The sequence below is a fragment of the Lipophrys pholis genome (genome assembly GCF_963383615.2).
Source record: "Lipophrys pholis genome assembly, chromosome: 14".
Lineage (NCBI taxonomy): Eukaryota > Metazoa > Chordata > Actinopteri > Blenniiformes > Blenniidae > Lipophrys > Lipophrys pholis.
In genome coordinates, this window is record NC_137633.1 from 7,451,193 (window position 1) to 7,476,344 (window position 25,152).

Sequence of the window (25,152 nt, forward strand, 5' to 3'; positions counted from 1 at the left end):
AGTCAACTGTGGCTTCCTGACACTTCTGGACAAAACCTGTCGATGGTGAAATCCTCCGATGAAAAACACACACAAAGGAGGACACGCCTCTCCTCTGACAGACACACACCGGAGACGGTAACACACACCGCTGCCCCCCCACCCTCGAGGTCACAAGCTGGGGGAAATACCACACACAGGTTCACCCAAAAACAAAAAAATAAATCTATCCGGTCCAGAAAAAACATAAACAACCACTTCTTTTGTTTTGTTTTTTTAAGTCACTTTTATTGTCTGGGTCATTACTAGCATTGTACTTTCAGTCATTCATTTACAGCACCAAGGACTGACCGAGCGTCACACAGACGGACGTCAGTTCCTCCTCTTTACACAGCATCTCAGTAACATCGCGCTCCAGAAAATAGAATTATAATTTACTCTCTAACATAACAAGAATGATACACTAGGAACAATCAAATATACAACAGTAAATCTTTGTATTTATAATCAGAATTGAAAAAAAAAACCCAAAAACAGAATTATGTGGCAGGAAACAGACGATCACAGAGGGAGCATTTTAATGCAACAGAAATTAAAAAAAAATTTGGGGGGGGGGGGGGGGGGACCGACAGCTTCCTCAGAGATTCACCCCTGGAGTTGTTGAACGCTCCTGAAATGTCACATGATCGGCTGTTCTAAAGTGACGTCGGCACAATCTAAGAAAACAGGCGGCTGCGGATTTATCAGCTCAGGCTGCCAAATGATTAGAGGCAACCGAGAAAGGAAAGACCCTTAAGACTTACAATGAACCGACTCCAGACTGAGTGCTATCAAATGGGAATTTCCCACCTGGTAGCGCTCCGGGTTCCATCCATAAGTGAATCCTCCCCCCCAACAGAGACTCTGAATCAGACTTTCTGTGTGCGTGTGAATGCATCCCGAGTTTTGGCATTTATACTGGACTGATTGTTTCCTCAGTGACCTGCTGATCATTTCTGAACCAGCGTTCATCCTCTGCATGTGAACAGCAACGCGTGTGTGTGTGTGTGTGTATTTTTGGACTCGGTAACATGTAAACAGAATCTTCAGCTTGTGAGCGCACGGCGGTGACTCAATCTAAATCTTATTTTACCTGGTTTTAAACGAGGATGACACAAGACGTGCACACGAACGGCACACTGGGAACGACCGCACACGACACGCCGGCGCACAGTAAACGTGTTGGCAACACACACACACACACACACACACACACACACACACACACACACACACACACACACACACACACACACACACACACACACACACACACACACACACACACACACACACACACACACACACACACACACACACACACACACACACACACACACACACACACACACACACACACACACACACACAGATGGAGCACATGCACGGACGCAGGCACGCAAATGAAGGTGCGGAGGGAAGCTTTTTGTGTCTGTTCGTTTGTAAAGTTCATATTGATATACAGTCTGTTTGAAAGTGTGTCGTGCGAATAGTGTGTTTATGTGTGTGTGTGTGCAGTTTGCGAGTCTGCAATTTGTGCAACTGTGCTACAGTACTGAGGCGTTAACTGTATGTGTGTGTGTGTGTGTCTCATAGTGCTCGGGGGATGATGGTGAAGGGCAGGATGGGGCTGCTAGCCTCCAGCTCCAAGGCGGTGAGGAAACACTCGGTGGCGGCGGCAGCGTTTCCCTGAGCCTGCAACACCTCGCCCAGGCTGTTCCACACATCGTGAGCCGTGCTGAGGAGGAGACGCACAAGAGAACGACGTGAGAGCAGAGCGGGGCGAGGAAAGAGGTGGGAAATAAGTAGCTCCGGCAGAAGAAGCACGGCGTACCTGTTCACCTGCACGGCATCTCTGAGGACCTTCTCCGACAGGCTGTAGCGCAGCAGCTGGTGGAGGATCAGACCCTGGGGAGGCCGACGGGAGACGCACTGTCAGCTTTTCATTCAACGACTCCGTGCTCAACTTACACAGAAACTGTAAAAACGCACTACATGGGGCCAGTGACTGACTGACTGCGAATGATCACTGTCATTCCAATGCTTATGTCACCTTCATTTGTCGACACGCTTTTTAAAGTTGGGGAAAATGTGTTTCAATCCAGAGGTGTGAAAATGCGACATCAGCAGCTTCTTACTAAGAAAACGATCATTTATTTATTCAGTTTCGGGGTGGCAGGGCAGAGTAAGCCGGCCCTGACGCGGCGCAGCTCTGGAGGCTTTGGATTTCGGCTGGTTTGTGAAGTGTGGCGTCGCAAGAGAAGACAAAACAAAAAGAAGAGGGGGACGCCATCTCCTCTCTTCCAGAAAGACTTGTCCCACAGGATGACTGCTAATTGCATAAAAAAAAATAAGGCCTAAGTCCTCGGGCTGTGCAGACGCCGCCGGCGGCGAGGAGGGAATCTGTTTTGCCCTCGAGGGGCCAAACACAAGGCGGGAGCATGTGACTGTGAGCGTGGGCGTTTACCAGTCTCTGCATGGTCTTGACGTGGGTCGGGTTGATGGACAGCGCCTCCTCGTACCAGCGCTTGGCCTCGTCCACGTTGCCCCTCAGCTCGGCGATCTGCCCCCTCATGTACAGCACGTTGTGCGAGGTGGGGAAGAGGTTGGCGGCTTCCTGCGTGCACGCCGTGGCCTCGGCTGGCTTCGACATGCCGATGTACACCTCGGCTGCGTGAGAGAGAGAGAGAGAGAGAGAGAGAGAGAGAGAGAGAGAGAGAGAGAGAGAGAGAGAGAGAGAGAGAGAGAAATGGAAAAAATCAAAGTACTGCGGAAGCAAAAGCCTTTTTCTGCGTCAAGGTCGTCTGGTGCTTCCATTGTGCCGCGGCGATGGAGACGGAACGCAGACGGAGGAAATGAGTTTAAACTTCATCTGTCTGTCCCCTGATTGGCTGATTCCATTAGCTGTGTCGCTGAGCTGGAAATGGCCACCTCAGAGGAAGCAGGGGGACAGATCCACACAAACTATCTCTGTTTCTGCATGTGTGTGGGTGTGTGTGTGTGTGTGTGTGTCTGCACACACTCTTTGCCATCTGTTTGCGTTTCGAGTGTCTGCTGCTGCTGATGCTGAAATAAGAAGCGGGGCTCCAGGGCGCTGCCAGGGGAAATCGAATATCGAATACATATCTAATCAAAGCGTTCTTTAACGTGGCGCTGCAAGCTGATCCCAGCGAAATCAGGATGAGCTCATGTCTGTTTGTTTGGTGGAGTCGCTGCTCACAGGATGATGATGATGATGATGTGGATGTGGTTAAAACAGTGCCACCATCTGCAGGTCTGAGTCTGGCAGCTGGAGGAGACATAAAGCGTCTCTGCAGAGTATGTCTGTGTACTACTAAGAATAAGAACATACTATACATATCGCAGTGCATCAGTTTATATTCCAGCATATCAGATCTGCTTTTCTTGGGCCGCTCTTATTAAATCAAACTAGAATAACCTTCATTCAAGAAGAGCTGCTGGGTGCTGTAATCCATTATTAGCAAATTCTGACTGGAAGGAAGTTGGCAAATCAGGAACTGAAGTCACACGGCGCTCACAGCTCGCCAACATGCAACCGATGCATAAAACAACCAGTAATGCAGATAAATCCAGCTTTCAATTCAAAATGTATGGGAAGCAAGACACTACCAGTGTGATTTGTTCTCCTACAAGCCAACTGGATTTATTCATCAGCTCAGTATTCATCAGTATTTTATTTACCATAATACATTACTGGTGATTTGACTTTTGTGATTACCATCTGTCAAATCACCAATCATTTTTCCTTTTAGTTGAGCGATACTAATCTCATGACATTACACAAGCATACAGCCTGATGATCTGATGACTCTTATTTAGTATTCAAACCATTTCAAGATATTTAAAGGCACCAGTAAGTTTCACTTGATTCTATTTGTGTAAAAAACTAAAAAAAACAAAACAGATTTGAACATCGTGTTCCATGTGTGACAATGCATCAAAACCGACCTGCGTGCAGCCAGATCTGCGCCAGGGTCATCCAGGGGTGCAGCGGTCCATGTTTGGGGGCGCTGCTCTGCAGGGAGGAGGCCACCTCAGACAGAGCCTGCTCCACGCGGCTGGCTGCGATGGAAGTGGCGTGCACCGAACCTGCAGGGGCGGACAGGCCAAGAGTCAGCGGCGCTCGTCGCGTGAGGGACTCGGGGAGATTTAACCACTACAGCGGTGTTAGTCAGCCATGTGCCACTACGCAGGAGTTTCAACTCAACCAAAGACGTCACGGCGTCGGGGAGAACCGGGAGCCTCTCAGTCTCGCCTGCGGTCTTTGGTTGGAGTGAAAAGCTCCCGGCTCGAAGCTCACACAACTTCCTGCTTGAAGCACAGAAGGCTTTCATGAGGCCACACCATTCCACACACACACACACACACACACTCTGCAGCACACCGTGTTACGGCCCTGGTTAACCACCTCTCATGCATGTACCGCGTCACTGCGCTCATTAGTCGCTACCTGAAGTTTCTCCCTGACGGTCGCTCTTTGTGGAAGTGACATCAGATCGCTACGGGAAGACGGCGCAGACGCGTGAAAGCAAAACATGATGTGATCAAAGAACTTTCACAGCCACCTCAGAGGTCTTGTGGCATTTAAAGAGACTTGTTTTTTGGGGGGTTTTTTTAGGTGGGAGGAGTTTGAGGGCGGATGTGGTGACGGTAGCGACCATCTTCTTCCTCAGACGGGGAACAGCGGTAATGAGTTCAGAGGGTTCAGTCGCGGGTTGAACACATGAATGAAGCATGGCGTTCAGGCCTCTGTTTACACAAACATAGATGCCCTCGTGAGTCCAATATCTGTAAGTGGTTTGACCTTTTCAGAGAACACACACGAACGCCCAACGGTAACTCGCACCTCACACAATCTGGTGTTAGAAAGTTCACATACAGTATGTTCTCATAGTGTGTTTAAATAGTTGCACCTAAAAAACGTGTGAAGACACAGGAACGCTGAAGAATGATTTCACAACAAAAAGCTGATAAGTGCAGCTGTCGATGGAGAGATCGTGGAGATAAGTCAACAGAACAAAAACTGGAGTTAAAAAGAGTTTCTCGGGAATCGTGTTTATCTTAAGAAAACCTGCAAATCAATCTGATCATTTTAAAAAGCCACATATGACATATCTAAACATCTCATCTGTCCCCCCCGTAATATTTTGAATGTAAAATGACTGGAGATCTCAGCTAAAGAAAAAAAACAAAAACACTCTCTGTTCTCTTCTCTTGTTATTCTGCTCTCCTCTAGTGGCTCCTGCTTCGCCTCTCTGACATGAACTGCGTTCAGGGAGAGAAAGCCCCCATGCGTAAAAGATGACCGAGATGGGATAAAGGGCGAGGATTTGACTATTAAAGCTTAGGGTGTGTGTGTGTGTGTGTGTGTGTGTGTGTGTGTGTGTGTGTGTGTGTGTGTGTGTGTGTGTGTGTGTGTGTGTGTGTGTGTGTGTGTGTGTGTGTATAAGAGATAGAGAGGCGGAGTGCTCTGCAGATAAGTGGACCGGGGGAAATGACAAAAGGATGTCTCTTTCTCTCGCACAACAAAAACGCATTTGAAGTTGCGGATCCTGTTTTGAAGGGCCGCTCTGTGAGGAGTTATTCATTAGATGTCGTGCGTTCAGCGACGTCACATTAAAGCAGGACACGCAAATCTGCCCAACTTGACCTCGGATTGATGAACGCAGAAATCTTCTCGAGGAACGAAAGCGTCTGGGATAATTGGAAGCTTCTCATTAATCTCTCCATTTAGCTCCATGTTTTGCTCTCCTACATCCGCCCCTTCTACTTTTTCCTCAGTGTGAGTCACGCCGCCTCGAGAGTGACAGAACACGCCGCCTGTCAAGTCAGTTATTAGTTTGAAGCAGCTGGTGAAAGAGGGCCCGGAGTGGTGCTGTATGCCTCCGTGTGCATTTTTTTTCATTTGTGCCATTTTGTGACTGCGATACATGTTTCAATCGGCGGCGCCAGCTGCAGGAAGACAAAGCAGTTTGCCGGGAGTGAAAGAATCCTAGCAGATCACTAACGAAGCTCTGGCAGTGGCTCGTGCCTGATGAAGAGATCACACAGCAACATGTGGACTAAAGCTGTTCGCTGAATTAAAAGAATACAGTGACGCACGGGAGCAGAACAAGAATGACTGTCACAGATGTACGCCGCTATTCTCTGTCAAGACTGAATGTGACAAAAAAAAAAAGTATTCAGTTCGTTTTTGATTAACACTGAACACGTGAACAAAAAGTTGCAGAATTTCCCCTTGAAAGTTTTCCACAGGATAATTCAGTGAAGAAGCTGGTTTCAGAATATCTTTCATTTAAACACTACACAATACACTCGACAAAATACCCCGGCGTGCGATTAAAGGACATTGCAGGGCTTTAAGGGTTTGAATTCTGAGGGAATAAACTTCTGCGAGTACCATTATTCAACTTCCCACGTGGAAAAAATATTCTCTTTTGCTGGATTTCTCTCAAAAATTGATTAGACACTAATAGGTACCATGCTTAAGTATCCTACATATGACTCACTGGACTAGATGTTCATATTGCATACATTTCAACAGTTAACGCCCACGTCTTTGCACCCATGGTCTTAAAATAGCGTTTAATAACAGGGAAGTATCTGCTTTTGGCTGATCTTAAGACTGTTTTTCAGGAACTGACAGCAGATGATCTTGTGTGCGACAGGTGAGTCGTCACAAAGTTTGTTTTTTGGAAGCCGTCGTGAGCTCCAGCTATCACTTTCACTACTGCTTCTTTTACGCACTGCATAATGTACGTTTACTGTAAGAAGGATTCTAATTTACTTTTGATTACTTGATCCCACGGTTCAATGTTGTTTTTGTACGTCCTTGTTTGTCTATCCCTGATTTAGATGTCATCCTGTCCTCAACCAAGCTTCTTGGTTTTACTTTGTATTTACAAATAACCCAATTTACACTTTTGGGGACATAACAGTTTGACATGCATTTTCTTTGCGCCGATCTCTGTGTGTAATCACACTTGCCTCATGACTGCAGCACAGTTAGTGTCTGTCAAGAATTACAGATGCAGTTCGCAGAAAGCTGCTACTTATCCTGTTTTCTGACGAACTGTCGCTTTGTTTATGCTTTACGTAGGAGGCTAAAAACTTCAACCCCACAATGTCATTGTCTTGTTAACAGTGTCAGCTAAACATCGCTTCCTTTTTCTGCTGTTCCACTGCGATAGCTTTCAGAGAATATGTCCCAGCAGTGGCGGCTTCCTCCTGGTCGCTGTATTCCTTTAACTCACAGAACAACAAGACAATGGAGAAACGACTCTGGTGGAAACTGGCTGCAGACGTAACGTGATAGCACGAGATATATGTACATTCTGCCCTTGTGCACATTTATCTGAAACTCATTGGAGGGGAAGAGGGTCGGCAGGTTCAAGGATGGATGGATAGGGGAAGGTCGGATGGAGGTTAGATGGCTACTTACAAACAGAAAACATGGAGGAAAAACCAAGAGTGTTAGCGTCCTGAAGGCCGCCTTGGAAAAAAACCAGAAGGATGGGGGGGGGGGAACAGAAAGACGACTGTTAATATGTGAAAGAGAGGAGAAGACAGAGAAGAAATACCCCGAAATAATATGGCAGGAAAAGAGAATTTCCACAGGAGAGGAGGACGAGGAGGCTTCCCTTCTTCACGGTGTTCTTTCAGACCACAAGCTGCTTCCTTTTAGGTCTTTTTAGTGCTCAAGTCTGTTTAAATACATTTAAAAGAAGTCGTCTTTTACACGTCATGATACTTGGTAAAAATGTACCAGTTGTACATGATATTGCTCACCGATGACATGGAGCTCAAACTCGAGAGCTGGCTGAGAGGAGAAATCCTCACAGAAAAAAAAAAAGAAACGAAACAAAAAAATCAACTCTCGATACAGCACAGATGTGAAAACTGTCATTTGTAAAATAAATAAATAAAAATGCATTTATTGTAAAATCACTATGAGAACCTGACTGATCCCGAAATCCTCCCATTAGTGTGTTTAAGTCTCAAACTTGCCTGCAGCAGGTGAACTGAGCCGCCCTCGTGTGTGTCAACAAGCTCGTCTTTACAGCAAGTCTGACATTAGCTCATCCAACACTCCACAGGAGTTAGTTTAGTTTCAAACGCTCTCCTCGTGATGGTGTGCCATTCAAATCAAGATGGAGTACGATTTCAGTGACGTTAAAGGTAGAGCAGGGCTCTATGATAGCTGTTTGTTTGCTGAGTGTAAATTCCGCAGGTAATGCATGATGACAGTTAGGCCTGAGCTGACAGTTTATAGGAGAGTAACAAATGTAATGAAAGCATTGAAGGAAACCTGAGATCAATCTATAAAGGATAGAAAGCAATCTGGACTGGCTGCCATGGATTTATGATGCATGGTAGTATGGGTTCATTATTAGAATGCGTCCCAAAAAAATAAGACTAAACCAAAAGGAACAGAAAGTACCTGCTGAGCGTTTATGCAGTAACCCTGATCTTGTTCATGTCAGTCAATAAAAGTGTAAAAAAAAAAGCAAATATTGCATTTACAAACGAAGGAGCCAAAGAATTTGTGGCATGAAAATGAGAAATTATTTGTGAACATGCCAAGATGGAGCAGACCTCAGTGGTGTTATTGTGCTCACATCACGGCTTGAGTTCTACACTTCACACTACTGATGGATTTACGCTGCTGGGAACTTGGAATATTACTGGTTAATAAAGCTACTAACATCCTGCCAGTTACGCGTTGACGGTGATATTTTTTTTTTTTGTTTTGTTTTTTTAAAGTGCATTTAGAAATATTTTCTTGAAATTGTATGACATTTTCCAATTTCCATGTGGAAATAGGTATTTTGCAACTTACTTAGAAACGCACAGTAAAATCTGTGAACATGAATACGAGACCTGTACTCGGTTCTCAGGTTTTTCCTTTCTTTTTTTTAAAAAAAAGGAAGCCGACTGCTGTGGCGTTAACTGCGAAAAAAGACCTCACAGTTGATGCGTGAGTGTTTCTGACTTGGTGCAAAGCAGGCCACACCAGGCCACACCAGGTAAAGTGGTCCAACTTCAGAGCCTGTGATTAGAAGCAGCCGCAAGTTATTATTGCTACAAAGGTTATAGTCGCTTTCTTTGAGCTCAGTTTGGCACAAATCACCAGAGCAGCACTAATCATGCAAATTATTAACCACTGAGCAAATCGGACAAGAACCCGCCGCAGCCCTCGCTTTCGGCAAAACTCTCCACACCATGCTACGGGCCGAGCGGACGTGGAGGTAGATTACAGTTGGAGGAGAGCTGGCGGAGAGCCACGTGGTTGGAAAAGGACAGAGTCCTGGTCTTGATGGGTGGAAGAGGGGGAGGGGGAGGAGGAAGGGGAGGAGGAGGAGGAGGAAGGGGGGAAACAGGAGGAGAAGTAGGTAGCGAGGGTGGGTTTCTGGGGGGAGGGGGAGGCTGGAGGACTAAGACCGGGGAGGAAGGAGATGACAGAGGGGAGGAGAGGGAGGAGAGGGAGGAGAGGGTGGAGAAGGTGGAGAAGGTGGATGGGGAGATGGGGGAGACTGGCTCGGAACCAGAGTGGGAGGAGGAGGAACCTGAGACTACAACAGAGGAAATGAAAGAGAGATGAGTGCAATCAAATCAAGGAAGAAGAAAAAAGGAAATGAGTACAGGCTACTGGATCTGCGCACACGTCACAGAAAATCAACAAGTTTGTTTTGTGTTCACAGTGTGAGAGGAGAACAGATCAATACAATGAGAAGGGAAGAAGCAGCCATGTTTCTCTGTTCCACGACCTCCTCGCCATCAAACCCTTTACGCCAAAAGATGATTTCCCACGAGCATAAAAGACACCCGGGAGAATAGTGTTGCGTGTGCATGCCTACCAGTCTCAGGGTCACTGAAGTCAGGCAAAGTCATGGCGTTGAGTTGTCGTCGATCTGCTATGGCTCTGTCCAACAGACTGCTGCCACGCCCCGAATCACTAACACAAACACACGGTCAGAAAAACACAATCCTGTCTTGGTAAATAGACATTTATAGATCATGGTTTTACTGCTTCAGAAGATAAATTCACATATCCAATAAAAATCCATACACTGTTTTCAGGAATAGATTAACAGTCACCTCACATAATGATGCAATGTTAAGGTATCAATGTTTTTTTTTCCCCCCTCACAAACTTAATATTAATACCTGTCTTAAATTATAAAATGACTTCTTAATACCCGAGTGCTTGAATAAAACATCAGGTGAGTATTAGAAAGTATTTCCAGCTGATGTGTGTGGCCATAAGTAGACTTAACTTCAGCTTTCACTTGTGTGTATAGGACGTGTGCGTACGTGTGTGTACCTGGGGTTGGTGAGGTTGTAGAAGCTCTTCCAGATCTGCAGCATGTGTTTACAGGTGAGCAAAGCTTCCTCTGGTCCTCTGCACATTGCCTCCAGCTTCACTTTTGTGTACAGCAGACTACAGCACAAAACCAACGCACAGAGAAGAGATGAACACGAGTTGTTTTCCTGAGTAAATTTTTATTTTATTTTATTTTTTTAAAGTAGGATGAGAGACTTACTTAAAGTTCTCGGGGTACTCAGACAGAGCCATCTCTATGATATTGAGAGCATCGTGGTAGTGTTTCTGTGCGGACAGAAGCAGGGCCAGCAGGTGAAGGGAGTGGACGTCGTCTCCTTGAAGCTGCAGTGCCTGTCGAACGTAACCTAGTGCCTCGGGAATCTACACACATACATACACACACACATAATCTACAGGTTTTTCGCAATAATTGGGATGAAGAACACCATATAAAAAAACAAAACAAAAAACATGAAACCTCTTTAGCCATGTCCTAAACCTCTGTGCTTCAATCAGACGTGTACTGACTGTGGCTGTTAAACACTATAAAAGTGTGTTTGTTACCTGTCTGGACACGGCGAGCTGCAGAGCCAGGTAGAAGGCTGCTAGATGGTCCGTAGGAGACAGACTCTGAGCTCTACGGGGAAGGAGAAAAATGCATTTTGTGTTGAAATGTGCAGAATAAAAGATTAAATGAGATTACATGAAACTTTGAAAGATTGCCGTGGGCAAATTACAGTCGAGGCAGCAGCAAAATGGAGGAAGTGGTCGAAAACACACACACAGACACAGATCACATCACAAGCTGTTAAAACCTTCTGACATGTGCAACGCATCACTTTAAGAAGGTAAAAGATTTATATAGGGTACAGTCGAGCATACTGGAGCGTCATACATGTGCTAAATATTGATAACTGCTGCTTGTAGAACATACATGAGCAGATGATCAAGCTTTGCGCCTGCTGAGGGATTATTTAAACTCCATAGTTGTTCCAGTATCATGCATGTTGAGTTTAACAGCTGTGAATAAGGCACAAGCTTGTTTGTCGATACAGGATGACTCAAATGTAGGGTGGGGATCAACTTCTGCATAGCATTTATGACAGTACTTCAAAAAAATCAATACAATGTCCGGGGAGGGCAGTAACCACTCCTGGATTGTTGCACGACAAACAAAAACCAGTTTAACCGTTTCAGAGTGAAGCACGGATGCAAAGAGAAAAGCACAGTACTGCGGCTTTGCACAAACCTCTGGAACGCTCCCAAAGCTTTCCTCTGGTAGTCTTCCTGCATGCTTCGTAATGATGCTGACAGTTTCAAAGACAAAAAAAACCAAAAACACGATCTGATGAACATTTTAACGGGAATGGGGTAAAAGGGTTTACAAGGTCGTCTCAAAGAGGTCTGGTATTCTCCAGTCCTCTTTGGGACAAAGTGCCTTGGGGGCTGTTCTGTGTCTACTTTATTTTACTTTACTGAGTTTACTTCATTAAGAAAATGCAAGAAAAGCATGCATGACATATTTCCAAGCTCCAACTTCTGAATAAACATGCTGGATACACAAACATGTACCAATGTTGTTCTTACCATCTGTAGCTTTGAGGCTGTAAACCAAACCTATGGCCAAGTAGCCTTTGGCCCTGAATTCAGCTGCTTTCTCTCCCATCTCGATCACCATCTTACCGAAGCACTCCCCTTCATCCAGCTGCAAAGTGACCGACAGAGGGAGGTGAGGATGATCAGCAGAATAAGAAAGTGTGAGGTTTGATACTGATGATGTTCATCCTTGCGGCCTCACCCAGTGCAGAGGTCCGATGCACAGCTTGACAGCCAGCAGCGGGATGGTGGGGTCGTCGGGCTTTAGGCGAATGCACTCCTTCAGGACTTTAACAGCTCGAGCCGATTTTCCGGCTGCCATGAGAGACAAGGCGAGCTGGTACCACAAATGGAACTCCTCAAAGGCAAACTTCATAGCTCTCTCCAAACACTGAAGGCATCACAGAGAGGAAATGTTCAGTATTTAGCATAGTGAAAAAAATAACCTAATGTCAAGTGGTTGTATTGTGTGAAATAAGAGTCCATCTGATCCAATCACTGTGATTGTGACCACAAAGCCCACAGAGGGATCATTCACCTCCGACAGCATCTCATACTGCCCCCTCCTGCCCAGAGCTATAGTCAGCAGGTCGTACACCACAGAGGCGGACTGGAGGCTGATGATCCGGTCATTGTTGTGTTCAGGGATTCTGCTCAGGACAGCGTCACGATTTGCCTGAAACACACAAATAAACGCACACACAAACGATGACGCCCCGTCGATTTCGACTGAGCAGAGCGTGTAGCACTCTGAGGTGTTTGTGTCTTACCATGGACTCGCTGATAAGCAGCAGCAGCAGAGCCTCCTCGGTGTTCTCCTGAGGGCAAAACAGACTGAGAGCAGAGGAGAGTGTCAGGGAGACGATGGAGGTGGAAAAAGTACGTTTGGTTTCACAGCCCTGCTTGTTTATGTTCCACTATATTCCAAGTTTAGCGGCGACGAACACACAACGGCGTGACTTACTTCTCTCCCGAGTACACTCGTGGGCGTCGGCTCAAGTTATAATTCTTGCTCTGAGTGTGTCCTTGGCGTGTGGGATCGTCCAGCGGCGACACTGTGGGTGGGTCCTCCAGAGGGGACCAGTAACTCTGTTCACACATTCCTCTCAGCAGGATCTCAGCAAGCTGTCTGGCTATTGTCTGCATCCACGTATAGATGACACAAACATACACGTACACACACTTAGTGAGTACACTCCAGCACAAACATAACAGTAATAATATGAACTGTTCAGATATAAACAGACTAAACGTAGGTCTTTCTATAAGTAATACAAACAGAATCCACCAAATCTAGAACTCTACTGAAGTATTTTATATCTCCATGGAAGAAGGCGTAGTTTAGCACTCTTATAACAGTAAATCGAGAGAATGTTTCGATGCCAGCTCAGCTTAAAGACTCACTTTTTTGTCACTTAATAAAAAACCTTATTAAAAAATAAAATAAAAAGCATCCATTGCAATCAGACACAGCAGCCGTCAAAAAATACCGAAGCTGGTGTCCAATTACAGACTCTTAAAGTAGTATAACAGGTGGTGAGTGGGTTTTAAAGAAGTTCTGTTATAGTGGCTTGTGGGCTTTCGCAACCTGTATCTCTCCTCTCCTGCTGAAATACAGTTATTTTTAGTCAGTTTTCTTTGTTTATAAAAACACATAAATTAGCACTGTGGCACCTTTTAGAACAACTGAGAACGTCACAGTGTTCTTCAATAAACTGTGAGTCATAAAATTCTCTAAAACAAGCTCAAAATATGCTTTCATATACCTTCACGTGGCATCAAATAACATATCAAGCGTATACACATTAACGTCGTCCAGCAAGGAGCCGGAGCATAGAAAGTCAAAAACAGAAACGCTCACCATGCGCAGGTTCTGGGTGGTCCTGGTCTCAATAGCTCGAAGAATCTCCCGAAACCGACCAACGCCTTGTGTCAGGTTGCTATGGTGACGCAGATGGAAAAAGAAAGAAAAATACTGGTAAGGAATCTAAGGGTTTGTTTCAGAAATAAGTGTTTTACCGTTGATATGAGGGAAACCTCTCAATGTGGTTTTGTGTATTTGAAACTCGAGGCACTCAAACTCTGACTCTGTTGCCACGGTAACGCTTCCCATCTCCAGTACGAGTTATACTTTCGTCACCGACTCGGTCAATGTTAAGAGCTAAACTAGAAGTAGTATGCCTGCCTCTCTCTCTTCTGATCTCAGCGTCTCCTCCATGAGGTACCGCTCACATCCGCTTTGTATGTATTCGGAAACAGTTAGCCGAATCGTTAACAAAAGACGAAGTAACCTTTTCCTGAACATTCTGCATATTTGAATGTGCTTTCTGTGTCTGTGCTCCACAAACACACATACATTAAACTGTTATACTGTTTTCACTTGAATTCAATTTAATTTGAAAACAGAATTTCTGGATTTCTCTCTAATATGTAATCTTGATGACACTATATATACTGTCTTATTAGTTTTTGCTGTGGGATTTTATATTTCTTCTTGCTCAAACTGCACAACATCCACGGCCAACACAATGAGGTAATAGTGGGCGAAAACAGCCACAAAGGAAAAAAACACAAACATTTCACTCAGTTCACCACAGAGCTGCTGCTTCTTCGCAGCACATCCAACCCTGATCCCGTCCTTCTGTACTTAAAACAGCAGCGCTATGGGAGCCGCTTTGAGCTCGACCGTGTGTTACTTAACTCAATTCACACTTTTTTTTCCCAATGCTTTTATCCACCTGTCAGCGGCTTTGTAGCACGACAACTGCAAAGTGGGTGGAGAGTGCCCACAAAGGGTTGCTCGTGATTTTGGTTTGGGAGCCCGATGCCCTTTATGAAACTTGAAAAAGCTAAGTCAGAGCGAGGCTTTCCAGATAGTTTGAAACTGTTCTGAGAGTCAAACGAGCTACCTATCTGTACACCCAACCGCGTCCTTCCTCTCTTTACCCGTTCTTGAAGTGGATGACGTGGGCTCTCTGCAGGCCTGTCTCCAGGAAGTAGCCCAGTTCCTGGTCCAGAGTGGTCGGGCCAGGCTTTGGACTGCGGTTCTGAATCCCCACTGACAACGCCTACAGAAAACCACACAAGAAAAGACACGTCAAGTCACTGAAAGTCTCTTCTCTTAAAAAGGGGACCAGGTGATGCACCCCAGCACTGTAATAAGACAGGTTCATTTTCATGTCTGACAAACGGGTTCTGCTGCTGAAAGGAAAAGAAATTGGGTTAACTAAAAATACTGCACAGTGGTGAGTCAGCCTTCGATGCAGCTACAGACAGATGAAGACTCAAAGGACAGACCCGACCCTTACGGAGAGCTTTATTACGATCTTAGCCGCGTTCGTTGGCACGGCCCAGAAGGAGTCACCGCAAATTAATTCAAAGTTCTTCTGAATGACCATTGTTATCGTCTCACAAACCCGTTTCAATCCTGCTTCCAGAATAAAGGTGGCTCCATCCACCGGCTTCTACAGGCTCAAGGAATACTTTTTATGATCATATGACTCATTCATTAAGAACTCTGTAATTACAGTTTCACTTTATATTGGGTTCACTGATAAATGATCACCCTGTGACCAAACCTGTTAACAAAAATCTCACCAGTTAATCACATATCCGCAGCCCATTCAACCATGGAGGCATTAAGACAAGCGGCTTAAGTTTGAAATGAGCATACGTTTCTCTCAGCACAGCGTGGTTGTTTTTCTCTGGATGTTCTACAATTGCTTTGCTGAGATTTTCACACCCAGACTGTGTTTTTTTGTTGTAGTTGTTTTTTTTTTTTTGTAGAAGTGTGAAAAAGAGAAAAAGAGTGAGCAGTTCTCTGGATGGAGATCAGAGGGCTATAGGCCGACTGTTGAGTCTAACCTGAGGTTATTTGAGATCCTGTTGCCTTTCTGTCATTAAAAAAGGCAGGAGATCTGTGAACACAAGACGCTGAAGCAGACGGACTACAGCAGCAGAAAACCACAGCGGCCGACACTTCCTGGCGGCCAGCAGCGGCACACAGAGGCTACGTCACGCACAAGCTAACCCAAACTAGACAAAGGCTTACTGGATTTCTGCTGCCACGCTCAAATGCTCGGCTGAGTATCTGGTGTAAACAACTTGACAGCATGGATCCGTCCTACCTCATGTCAGTGATTCAGACTGCTGCTGATGGTGTGAGCAAGTAGGGAGATTTTAATGTTGTTGTTTTTTTGCATACTTTGGTATCACATGAACGTAGTTTAAACTCAACAGCCGACCAGATGAACCATCTTGTGATGGCTCTTCCCAGCAAGATAATAAACCATGTCAGAGGTCCAATCATCTCAAACTTATTTGAAACGTGAGTTCAGTGGAGTCAAATATCTTCTGAGGGCTGCAAGAAACACGATTCCTGTCGTTTCATAGCTTAATCACATTGTTTAACATGTGGCCCCTTTATTATTGTGCACATTATATATTTTGATAGTCTTTATGTACACATTATTTATATGTGATGCACATAATCTTTATTCCTATTCCTTTCAGATGGTGTTTATGAATGTACAAATGTTTATTTTTGACGGTTGCTTGATTGGCATGTCTGGAAGTATGATGTATTTGGCGTGAGTCTAATGTATTGGTGTGTTGGGTGAAATGTTCATGCTCATCATTGTATGCACTTTTCTTGGCTCTGTTGTGGGTGAAGAGCAAATTTGATTGTGCAACCATACAGATGTTCGATCGCACAATGATAATAATGATTTAACGTATGGTAGGTTTCTGCTATCTTCCAATTATTCCTGTATTTTTTCCTCATTTGTGTTGAGACTATTTGATCGGTCTCCTCCAGCATTTTGTGGCGTTCACTTTGCCAGCTCAATCTGTGCACACTCTTCAGACCAGCTCTTCAAATAAAGAGGGAGAGATGTGTTTGCCAGTTGGCGTCACGGGCGGCAGCACATTAGTCAATCTCACAGACTGTCAGTGGAACATTCGACACACACACCCACAAAGATGGCAGAACAGCTGAGAGTCCCGGTGCTAATGAGATATTTGGTGAGTGCTTGTGTGTCACGATGAGTGAGCTGCAGACAAGTTCTACACCCACAGACCTACACACACACCTTCTCAGCCTCCTGCAGGTAAAGCAATGCGATGTCTCCGGACTTTTCGTAGCAGGTGATGATGTCCTGCTCTCGATCTGTCACACTCCTATTGGACGCTGGAGAGCCGGTGTTCCTATTGGACAGGGACGGAGAGGCAGCGGGAACCTTTTCCAGACACAAGCCTGGGGAAAAAGAGAAATCACGGAGGTGAAGAGGGGAGCAAATGATAAGTGACAGGAACCAGGAGGCACTCCTTCCTGTGGGTTGCTTGTGTTGCTGTTTGACAGAAGGATTACTGCCCTTTCTCAATGACAAATGATCTCCAAAACAAACACTGAATGCGATATGTCTGGGTTGATATTCAAAGAGGAGCCTGTGGTGCGCTCACATCATCAGACCCTGCACTGCCACCACGTGGACACAAGAAGTACTGCAGAGATTAGTGAGCATTGAATGGCGTACAGGTGAGGTGAGGATAAGAAGGACATTAAACGATGACCGTTCATACCTTTAGTTGCATAAGCCTCTGCTATCATGGACAGCCTGTACACAGGCGCTCCCATCAGCTGCAGGTCGTCCAGGTTCACCCGGTTGTAGTGACCTGTTGTGTCCAGAAGGATTTCAGACATCAAATCAACGGCACTCACTACTTTACCACAGCCTGTATGTAAACATGAGTGAGAAGTAAGAAGGCTACCTAAAGCATCTTTGTATTCTCCTTCCACATAGCACAGTTTGGCCATCAACACACTGGCTTCCTGGATGTAATCGGCCTTCAGAAGAGAAAATAGAAAATAACATTCTGCAACTTCACGTCTCATGTTATCCTAACAGGTTTGTGCGTCTCACTCGTTGCTTACTTTGAGGTTTCCTCGGTCAAGAGCAGCCGTCAGATGCTTCCTGACTTCCACCAGTTTAGGTCGAGGGCCTCTGGGACTGGCTCCCTGTTTGATGGGATTCTCCTTCAGGTACGTCTGGAGCTTGCATTCCCCCAACAGAAGCTCGCCCAAGTCATCTACACACAGATAACAGAGATGTCAGCATGCCTGACACTTCCTGCATGAAATACTTTATCTGGCTAGACTTAGGTACAGCATATTCTAGAAATCGGTCAAATCTAATGCACATCTACTGTTGTGGTCAGCAGCAGCAGAACCTTCAGCAACAGACTCATGAGACCAAAGTGCAGTAGAGAGCGCCTCCCACTGCAGGGCTGGGCAAAGACACATCAAATAAATTCAGCTGTCTTGAAACAGCGACATATCTGGAACATGAAGGACACAAGCTCCACAGGACCAGGTTGGACATCTTAGCAATACGGTGACTCTAAAAGTAAGTTCAATGAAAGATGAAAGTAATATGAAAAACCATTACTTGTCATCAGCCTGTGGAATTTCAGTGAGTAAAGCTACTTACAGAGAAACCCTGATTTGTACTCACACATACCAGCTGGAATTATACACAAGTCTCTTCATTCACGTTCGTGAGTTACTCTCAACTTATTTCATGAAACCAATGCTGAGCACCACAATGTTTCCCATAACATGAAGTGTAAATAGGTGGTTTTAGGGCTGACGTTACCAGGGCGTTCAGGTTAGGTTTGGGGTTCGTGTTCGGTAGTTTTTGGTGGTTAGTGTACAAGTTAAAGTGGTTATAGATCGGTTAATGTCTAGGGGTGGGCCGCAGAAAAAATATGTGAGTTCAGATAATCTCTTGCTGAAATACTTAAAAACCCTATTACTGATCCCAGGCACCAGATTTCTTGCACAACAGCACATAAAATCCAAAACCATAACAGCTGAAAGTCCAGACGTAGGGTTACAACCATGAAAACCGACTCCAAATACAGCTTTTGAGGCCAGGAAATCTTATTACAACTTTATTGAATGCCATGTTTGCAAGTAAAAATGACCACTTGCTAAAAAAGTAGAGTTACTTTACTGTTTACTGGAATAAAGGATAATGAATTAATTGGAAGAGTTGAGGGGAAGCTACATCAGTAACTAGCAGGACATTCTCTATAATCTGGATGTCATCGCATCTTGAAAGAAATTCATTCATGAAGTAATGACAATGAAGGCGAATCATCGACAAAACGGGCGAGATAAACCACTAACACAAGACCATGCTCACAGGACTGAAGCTAACCTGAATTTAAGGCTAAATATCGTTAAAGTTGCTGTCAGGAGGAGTGGGAGCGCAGGATTAATGAGGAGTTTAGTGAAAAAGTAACTATTAAAACAACAGCTTTTGCCAACCCTGAAGCCAACATGGCAGAGAAATATCACAGCTCTTTAGGCAGATGACAGTTTCAACAGAAAGAATGACAAACCTCAATGTAATGTCAATACCTTTATTCTTGTGTCTACCTTAGTGGCAAGGCGCAAAGATTACTATCCTAGACGGCCCTTTAATTTCATTAATATTATCATTATTTTTCTGCGAGTGTTGGGAGGACGGACACAAAGAGCACATCAAAACGTGCGGAAAGTTTGGGAATATGTTGCTCCGACTTTTATTAATTATTCGGCTAACCGTTTCCGAATAAATCCCCAATGACAGAATAAACAAATCTTCTGCCAATGCACGTGTTGATCAATGATAAAACTCAACAACAAAAGTCACAGCAACCTCTTCCCGAACGTTCCACACGTTTTGCTTTGCTTTTTGTGTCTGTGCTTCAAACGGACGCTGATCTCCTTGATGAGGTGCCTCTCCCATCCGCTTGGTATGGGACATTTTTTTCTCCGTTTTTTTGGAATACTACACACAAAAAACTCACTAAAACTTCCTTGAAGTGCTCACATGCGTGCTAACATGGATTGTGGAATGTCAACATGAATAAAGCAATCCGTCCATCTTGGATTTGTGGTCCTTGTTCAACAAGCATTTTCATTTGGCAAGTTTTATTTCTTTAAATCTTTCTCAGTGTCGTCATGTCTTCTCAATCCTGACGCAAGAAACCATGGCTTCTTTTGTGTACAAATTCCGACGCATTCACAAACACACATTTTGTAACTGGATCTTTACGTGTTATAAAAACCCCACAACTTTTCTCCAGAAGTAGCACCCAAGCACTATATTTCAAATTGAATGTCCTTAATCTTATAATCACATATGTAAGCTTTGTGTTACCACGGTCATCAAAGTACTTCTGATTAATTCTGGCACTGTCAATGAGCGGAAAGTCGATCAGTTCCACCGTGCAGCTTGTCAGAAGGCAGAAACAGGAAGTTCTTTAAATCACGGTGAAGCAGCTGAAGCTGACATGAAGGACTGTGGACATTTCACTCGAGACTTGAAGCAGCTTGAATTGGGAGCACGTGTCACACTTTGAGTCTGATTTCTACATGAAGACTTTGGATTCTCGCTTATAAAATGTGTGGATGACAGGTAGAATCTATAACAGCTATTTAATAATACTCCTTATAGGATGCTGCCACTGTCTAATCTGAATAGAAGAATAAATCTACCAGCAGGCCGGGTCTCAAGTCACTGTCATTTGGCAGAGGCCATTAATAACCACAACATGCTGCCATACAGCTCGGAAGATGTCAGCCGCAGTATATGAGATATTAATCACACTAGTGGTTCTCATAGTAATGAAATGAAATGCATTAACCAGCATTAGCCTCTGCGGGTTGGGACTATGGCAGTGAACAGACACACATTGGCAGTGTTTACAGTGCATCTGAAGAAAGCAGGGAAAACATGCAAACTCCCAACAGAGAGGGGACAGTTTGTTATGTTGCTTCTTCTGATGGGGACAGACGCTGCCAGTTGGAGATCACGCATCCTCAACCCAAAGCATAAATAGGAATTCGGAGGAAAATAGGCTTTTCTACGTTTGCGGGCAGTGCAGCTGTAAGTGATGGTGGACAGAAATAGAGAAACGAGCCTGACGTTTTACGGTAACCGAGTGAGTTTGTGTCGATCAACCGAAGCCCGTTACGAGCTTGTCAGGCGATGACAGATTTGTGAATGGGAGTTCCGGATGTGAAGTGTCACATCAGCTAACACAAGGGCGTGTTTTTAACCTGACCTCTGCGTGGACGGCGCCTCAAAATCCGCAAACAAGCCCCTCCTAAAGTCACGCATCTCTGCGGACATTTAGAGGCTGGCGGCCGGGACTCAGAACACCAAGCTGAGAGGTCCCAGAGCCGGCTGCCGCCACCAGGAAGTCCCGAGGACCGAGGCCACGGTGGAGGCCTCGCGGCTGAATGGAGGAGCCGCACGGACGGACTTCCTTACCGTTGGATATGAGCTTGGCGGAGAGCTGTCGCACCAGCTCCGGTATCTTGTCCCACTGACTCTCGGAGCGGCACCGCTCTATCTCGGTCTCCAGCCGGGAGCCAGACTTCCTCGCTGTCATTTTCGTGTGTGGGCCGAGGTAGACCAAAACACCGCAGGAAGAGCGCGCGGGCTCTCTCTCTCTCTCTCTCTCTCGCTCTCTCTCCCTCTCTCTCTCTCTCCCTCTCTCTCCCTCTCTCTCTCTCTCTCCCTCTCCCTCTCCCTCACTTCCGCTCTCCACCTCCACAATAAAACCAGGACTCCCGTAGTTACTGTTTAATGACATAGTCATGGTTTTACTATATTGTAGATCAATTTTAACCACAGTACACAAAAACTAGTTTTTAGACTTCCCACAAAAACTGTTTCAAAATATTTGCCTTTTTTTTATTTTTTTTATTGATTTTGTTCATAAACAAAACAACGTGAACTGATAAAGACTAATTCATTAGTTATGTGAATGCCACAATACCTTCACATATTGTGATTCAAATCTGTATTATGTGAATGCCACCAGTGATGCCGGTAAGGCGTTAATTAGTAACCCGTTACCTTGTTATAGTCACAAGTAATCTAACGCGTTACTATTTTCAAACCAGTAATCAGATTAAAGTTATTTATCTTGTTCACTACTGACTGCGGATGGGAGCATTACAGTTTACGGCATTACAGTTCAGCTTCGTTCAGGTGCGGAATTCACATATTTATTATTATTATTATTATTCTGACTTCTTTATCGGGACGAATAAACAAGGCATTCACATATTGTGATTTCAATCGTTATTATGTGAACGCCACAAAATATAAGTGAACGTGTTTTACACGGAAGTCACGTTTGACTTCGCGAGATTTGGAATATTGCGCGTGAAGAACATAGACCTATATGTATAGTTTTATAGAAGTCTATGGTGCAGAGCCGGTTACTCTGCTGAAGAATCGGTTAGTGTTTGTGTGTGTGTGTGGTGAGCTCTGCAGTCACACCACACACTATCAGATCAGAAGAGGAAGATCTTGTGCGATTTGTCTTTCGTGATCATCAAGTGTGTGTATGTCGCCAGATCTGTTACGATTTTAAAAAGAAAATCCCGTATTGTGTGTGCCAGGCTTTAGAGGGCTGAAGGAGGAGCAGAGATGGCAGAAGTGTCGTTGTGTTTGACGAATGCCAGCGTTTCTTTGGGTCAGCCTATGGATATTGAAAAGGTGAGTCGATATTAACACAGCTGTTGTCATTCTGTAGCGACGAAAGCTTCTTTATGAAAACAAACTCTCCACTTCCTTAGCCGACAAGCTAACCACCAACAGCAGCCACAGTTAGCTAAAGTCAAGTAGCGAAGCTTTGGAAATCCTCTTAAGTGCTCTAATTTACTTGGCTCAGCCCCACACAGACGTGTATGAATAACAGTCGAAAACTTGCTATGGAATTTGAGATCAGGTCAGTAACTTCTTCAGTTGTATTTACGACTCATCCGTGTTCGTGCCAACAACACGCCAGGAATACAACCGACATTTTCTAACACTGGTTTGGCTTCAGAGTTGATCTTTCTGCCCTGTTCTGCTTCGATTCAGCATCAGAGTGAGGAGGAATTCGAGAAAGTGGAGATGGGGGACCTAACGGGTAGGAAAGGGAAGGTGAAGGTTCCCCGCAGGACCATTTACTTTGCCAGTGGAGAGACCATGGAGGAATACAGCACTGATGAAGAGGAGGAGGAAGAGGAGGAGGAGGAGGAGCAGCCAGTGAAGAAAGAAGTCAGTCATGTTGATGCGGTAGGCTGAGATCTAAAAATGAGTTTGTTGCTGTAACACAACACAGCCTGTATGTAAAGGCCCGGGGCTAATACACAATCATGGGTCTCAATATGCTGGAATTTGTAAAAAAAAAAAAAACCCATGCAGTTCTAGTACTTCAAAACATCCGAGGAAGTTTCTCAGCCACCTGACATGTGTTCCACAGAATGGCCTGTGGTTGTTAAGAAACGGCATCATCCGAAGTTCAAATAACAATTAAAAATAAACCATATAAAATGATTACAACATGTTCTTGTAGGAAGGACTATTTCAGTCAAAGAAGAGCACCATGTCCAGCTGTCTCTTTAAACTGCAGCGCTCAACTTGTTTTGTATGAGAAAGTCAACAAGTGACCTTCATCGTGCTGTTTGAGATTCACTTTTTCCTCTGTGTGTGTTTCAGTCCAAGTTAACCTGGGGTCCCTATTTCTGGTTCCACATGTGGAGAATGGCCACGAGCACCATCTCGGGTAAAGCGCTGTATTGTTTGGTCTCTACAAACATTATCATGTGACAAAACATTTGGTAGCTTTAGTCAGTACAAGGTTGGGCCCCAACCTTTTTTTTTTTTTCTTAAGTTGTCTTCAGTCTTTGTGGCTCGGATTCAACAAAAAATACTGGAATCATTTATTACACCGTTGCTGCAGATTTCTCTTCATATCTTTGTTTCCAAACAATTATTATTTTTTGGACTGTAGTGGGCCGAGTGTAATGACGTGTCCTCTTCCACAGTGTGTGACTACATGGGGGAGAGACTGGCCTCTCTGTTCGGCATCACCTCTGCAAAGTACCAATATGCTATTGATGAGTACTACCGTATCAAGAAAGAGGTAATACACATACATCCTTGAGTCCCGGGTGTCAGTTTCGCCGCTGTCTTCACAGCAGCTTTACATCTCCACCATGTTTTTCTGACAGGAGGAAGAGGAAGAGGAGGAGAACCGCTTGGCCGAGGAGGCAGAGCGGAGCTTCGCCGAGCGGCAGAGAGCGGAGCAGGACGAGCACGGGACTCTCCACCACGCCACCGTGGAGCAGCCGGAGGCGTCCGCGGCCTCGTTCGTCAACGTCAGCTTCGAGCTCGAGCCCGAGCCGCCTCTCAGGAGTCCAGACACCAACAGAGTTCCGTCCCCCCTCCCCTTCTGAACCCCCCCCCCCAGACTCAACCTCTAACCTCCCGCGTACATTTGTCAGTAAAAACCTTCACCTCGATAGCTGTGTGGGCCAGTGATGTGGGTTTTTATTTTATTTTTATTTTTTTTAACCTAATAAAAGGTGTCAGTACTCAGTGCAGGGAGAAACGAAAAGGGCTTCGGGAGCGGCTGCACTTGCCTTACCTGTGAATGTACATTGATGTTTTAGCATGTATGCAGGACAGAAAACTTGCAGACTGGCCTGGGGCTCCACTCACTCTGTGAAGCCAAGTGGTGATGTCGACATTTAATCTGAGACGGACGTGCACTCCGAGTAGAGCTGAGGGAAAAAAAAAAACGCTTTTGACTAACACATGTACAAACGCTCATCAGAGGTACAGCCGTGGATCCTGCGACTAATCACACTGACACGTGAAGGATTACATTAATATGTTTTTCCTCAATACTTTACTGTTGGAACTCGTCATCGTCTCCAGTCCAGTTTGCCATTAAGTCTCCGTGTTGCAAGTTTTAAAATGTGTATGAAGCCTTAAAGGACCTTTTAATGAAGTTGTTGAAGTGAATTGATTTTTACTCTTATAACGTGTAAATACTGTGTAAAGATATACGGTTTCTTATCTTAAGTTTGTTAATTTTTTGAAAATAAAGGTTCTGAAGAAACTGAATATTTGCAGAGAAAATGTTCGATTTTTAACTGTATGCATGTCTACATTTCTAACATGTTAGAAAACATGACTCAGCTGTGGGGTTTTATTGTCATTAATTAATTTGAATCTTCCTTCTTGTAAAAGTGTCTTCAAACAAACACATTTTTTTGACATGCACTTTAAAATCTGATCACCACATTTCCATACAACATCCTCTGGTGACCTGGTAATTTATTGAACATTAAAAAT

At 44.8% G+C, this 25,152-nt stretch overlaps 2 protein-coding genes across 8 annotated transcripts; one reads left to right on the forward strand and one right to left on the reverse strand.

Annotated features, from left to right (window-relative positions):
- Positions 1–257: 257 nt before the first annotated feature.
- Positions 258–21,553, reverse strand: ttc7b (tetratricopeptide repeat domain 7B). 2 transcript variants are annotated; one of them, XM_080479579.1, is made up of 22 exons: positions 21,283–21,553; positions 17,892–18,046; positions 17,729–17,804; positions 17,540–17,632; positions 17,050–17,213; positions 14,906–15,027; positions 13,821–13,899; positions 12,924–13,099; positions 12,730–12,793; positions 12,498–12,635; positions 12,162–12,350; positions 11,951–12,068; positions 11,613–11,670; positions 10,928–11,000; positions 10,584–10,744; positions 10,364–10,480; positions 9,897–9,994; positions 7,481–7,531; positions 3,988–4,128; positions 2,486–2,688; positions 1,853–1,926; positions 258–1,756 (listed from the first exon to the last, which is right to left on the reverse strand). In XM_080479579.1, exons 1-22 carry the CDS (start codon positions 21,401–21,403, stop codon positions 1,609–1,611), a joined length of 2,619 nt encoding a protein of 872 aa, XP_080335705.1. In that variant the 5' UTR covers positions 21,404–21,553; the 3' UTR covers positions 258–1,608. The 2 variants fall into 2 exon arrangements, with proteins under 2 accessions (XP_080335705.1, XP_080335706.1); XM_080479580.1 differs by lacking the exon at positions 7,481–7,531.
- Positions 21,032–24,921, forward strand: fam177a1 (family with sequence similarity 177 member A1). 6 transcript variants are annotated; one of them, XM_080479602.1, is made up of 6 exons: positions 21,032–21,421; positions 22,425–22,521; positions 22,888–23,085; positions 23,509–23,575; positions 23,838–23,935; positions 24,024–24,921. In XM_080479602.1, exons 2-6 carry the CDS (start codon positions 22,453–22,455, stop codon positions 24,246–24,248), a joined length of 657 nt encoding a protein of 218 aa, XP_080335728.1. In that variant the 5' UTR covers positions 21,032–21,421; positions 22,425–22,452; the 3' UTR covers positions 24,249–24,921. The 6 variants fall into 6 exon arrangements, with proteins under 6 accessions (XP_080335728.1, XP_080335726.1, XP_080335731.1 ...); XM_080479600.1 differs by having other exon boundaries at positions 21,038–21,324; XM_080479605.1 differs by lacking the exon at positions 21,032–21,421 and adding an exon at positions 22,159–22,260 and having other exon boundaries at positions 22,888–23,067.
- Positions 24,922–25,152: the final 231 nt, after the last annotated feature.

Excerpts from the sequence above, each read along its gene's own strand:
- ttc7b (XM_080479579.1), bottom strand. The coding sequence starts at position 21,403 with ATGACAGCGAGGAAGTCTGGCTCCCGGCTGGAGACCGAGATAGAGCGG. Across the intron at positions 11,001-11,612 it reads GCTTTGGGAGCGTTCCAGAG|AGCTCAGAGTCTGTCTCCTA; the intron begins GTTTGTGCAAAG and ends CCTTCCCCGTAG. Across the intron at positions 9,995-10,363 it reads TACAACCTCACCAACCCCAG|TGATTCGGGGCGTGGCAGCA; the intron begins GTACACACACGT and ends TGTTTGTGTTAG.
- fam177a1 (XM_080479602.1), top strand. The coding sequence starts at position 22,453 with ATGGCAGAAGTGTCGTTGTGTTTGACGAATGCCAGCGTTTCTTTGGGT. Across the intron at positions 23,576-23,837 it reads GGCCACGAGCACCATCTCGG|TGTGTGACTACATGGGGGAG; the intron begins GTAAAGCGCTGT and ends CCTCTTCCACAG. Across the intron at positions 23,936-24,023 it reads ACTACCGTATCAAGAAAGAG|GAGGAAGAGGAAGAGGAGGA; the intron begins GTAATACACATA and ends TTTTTCTGACAG.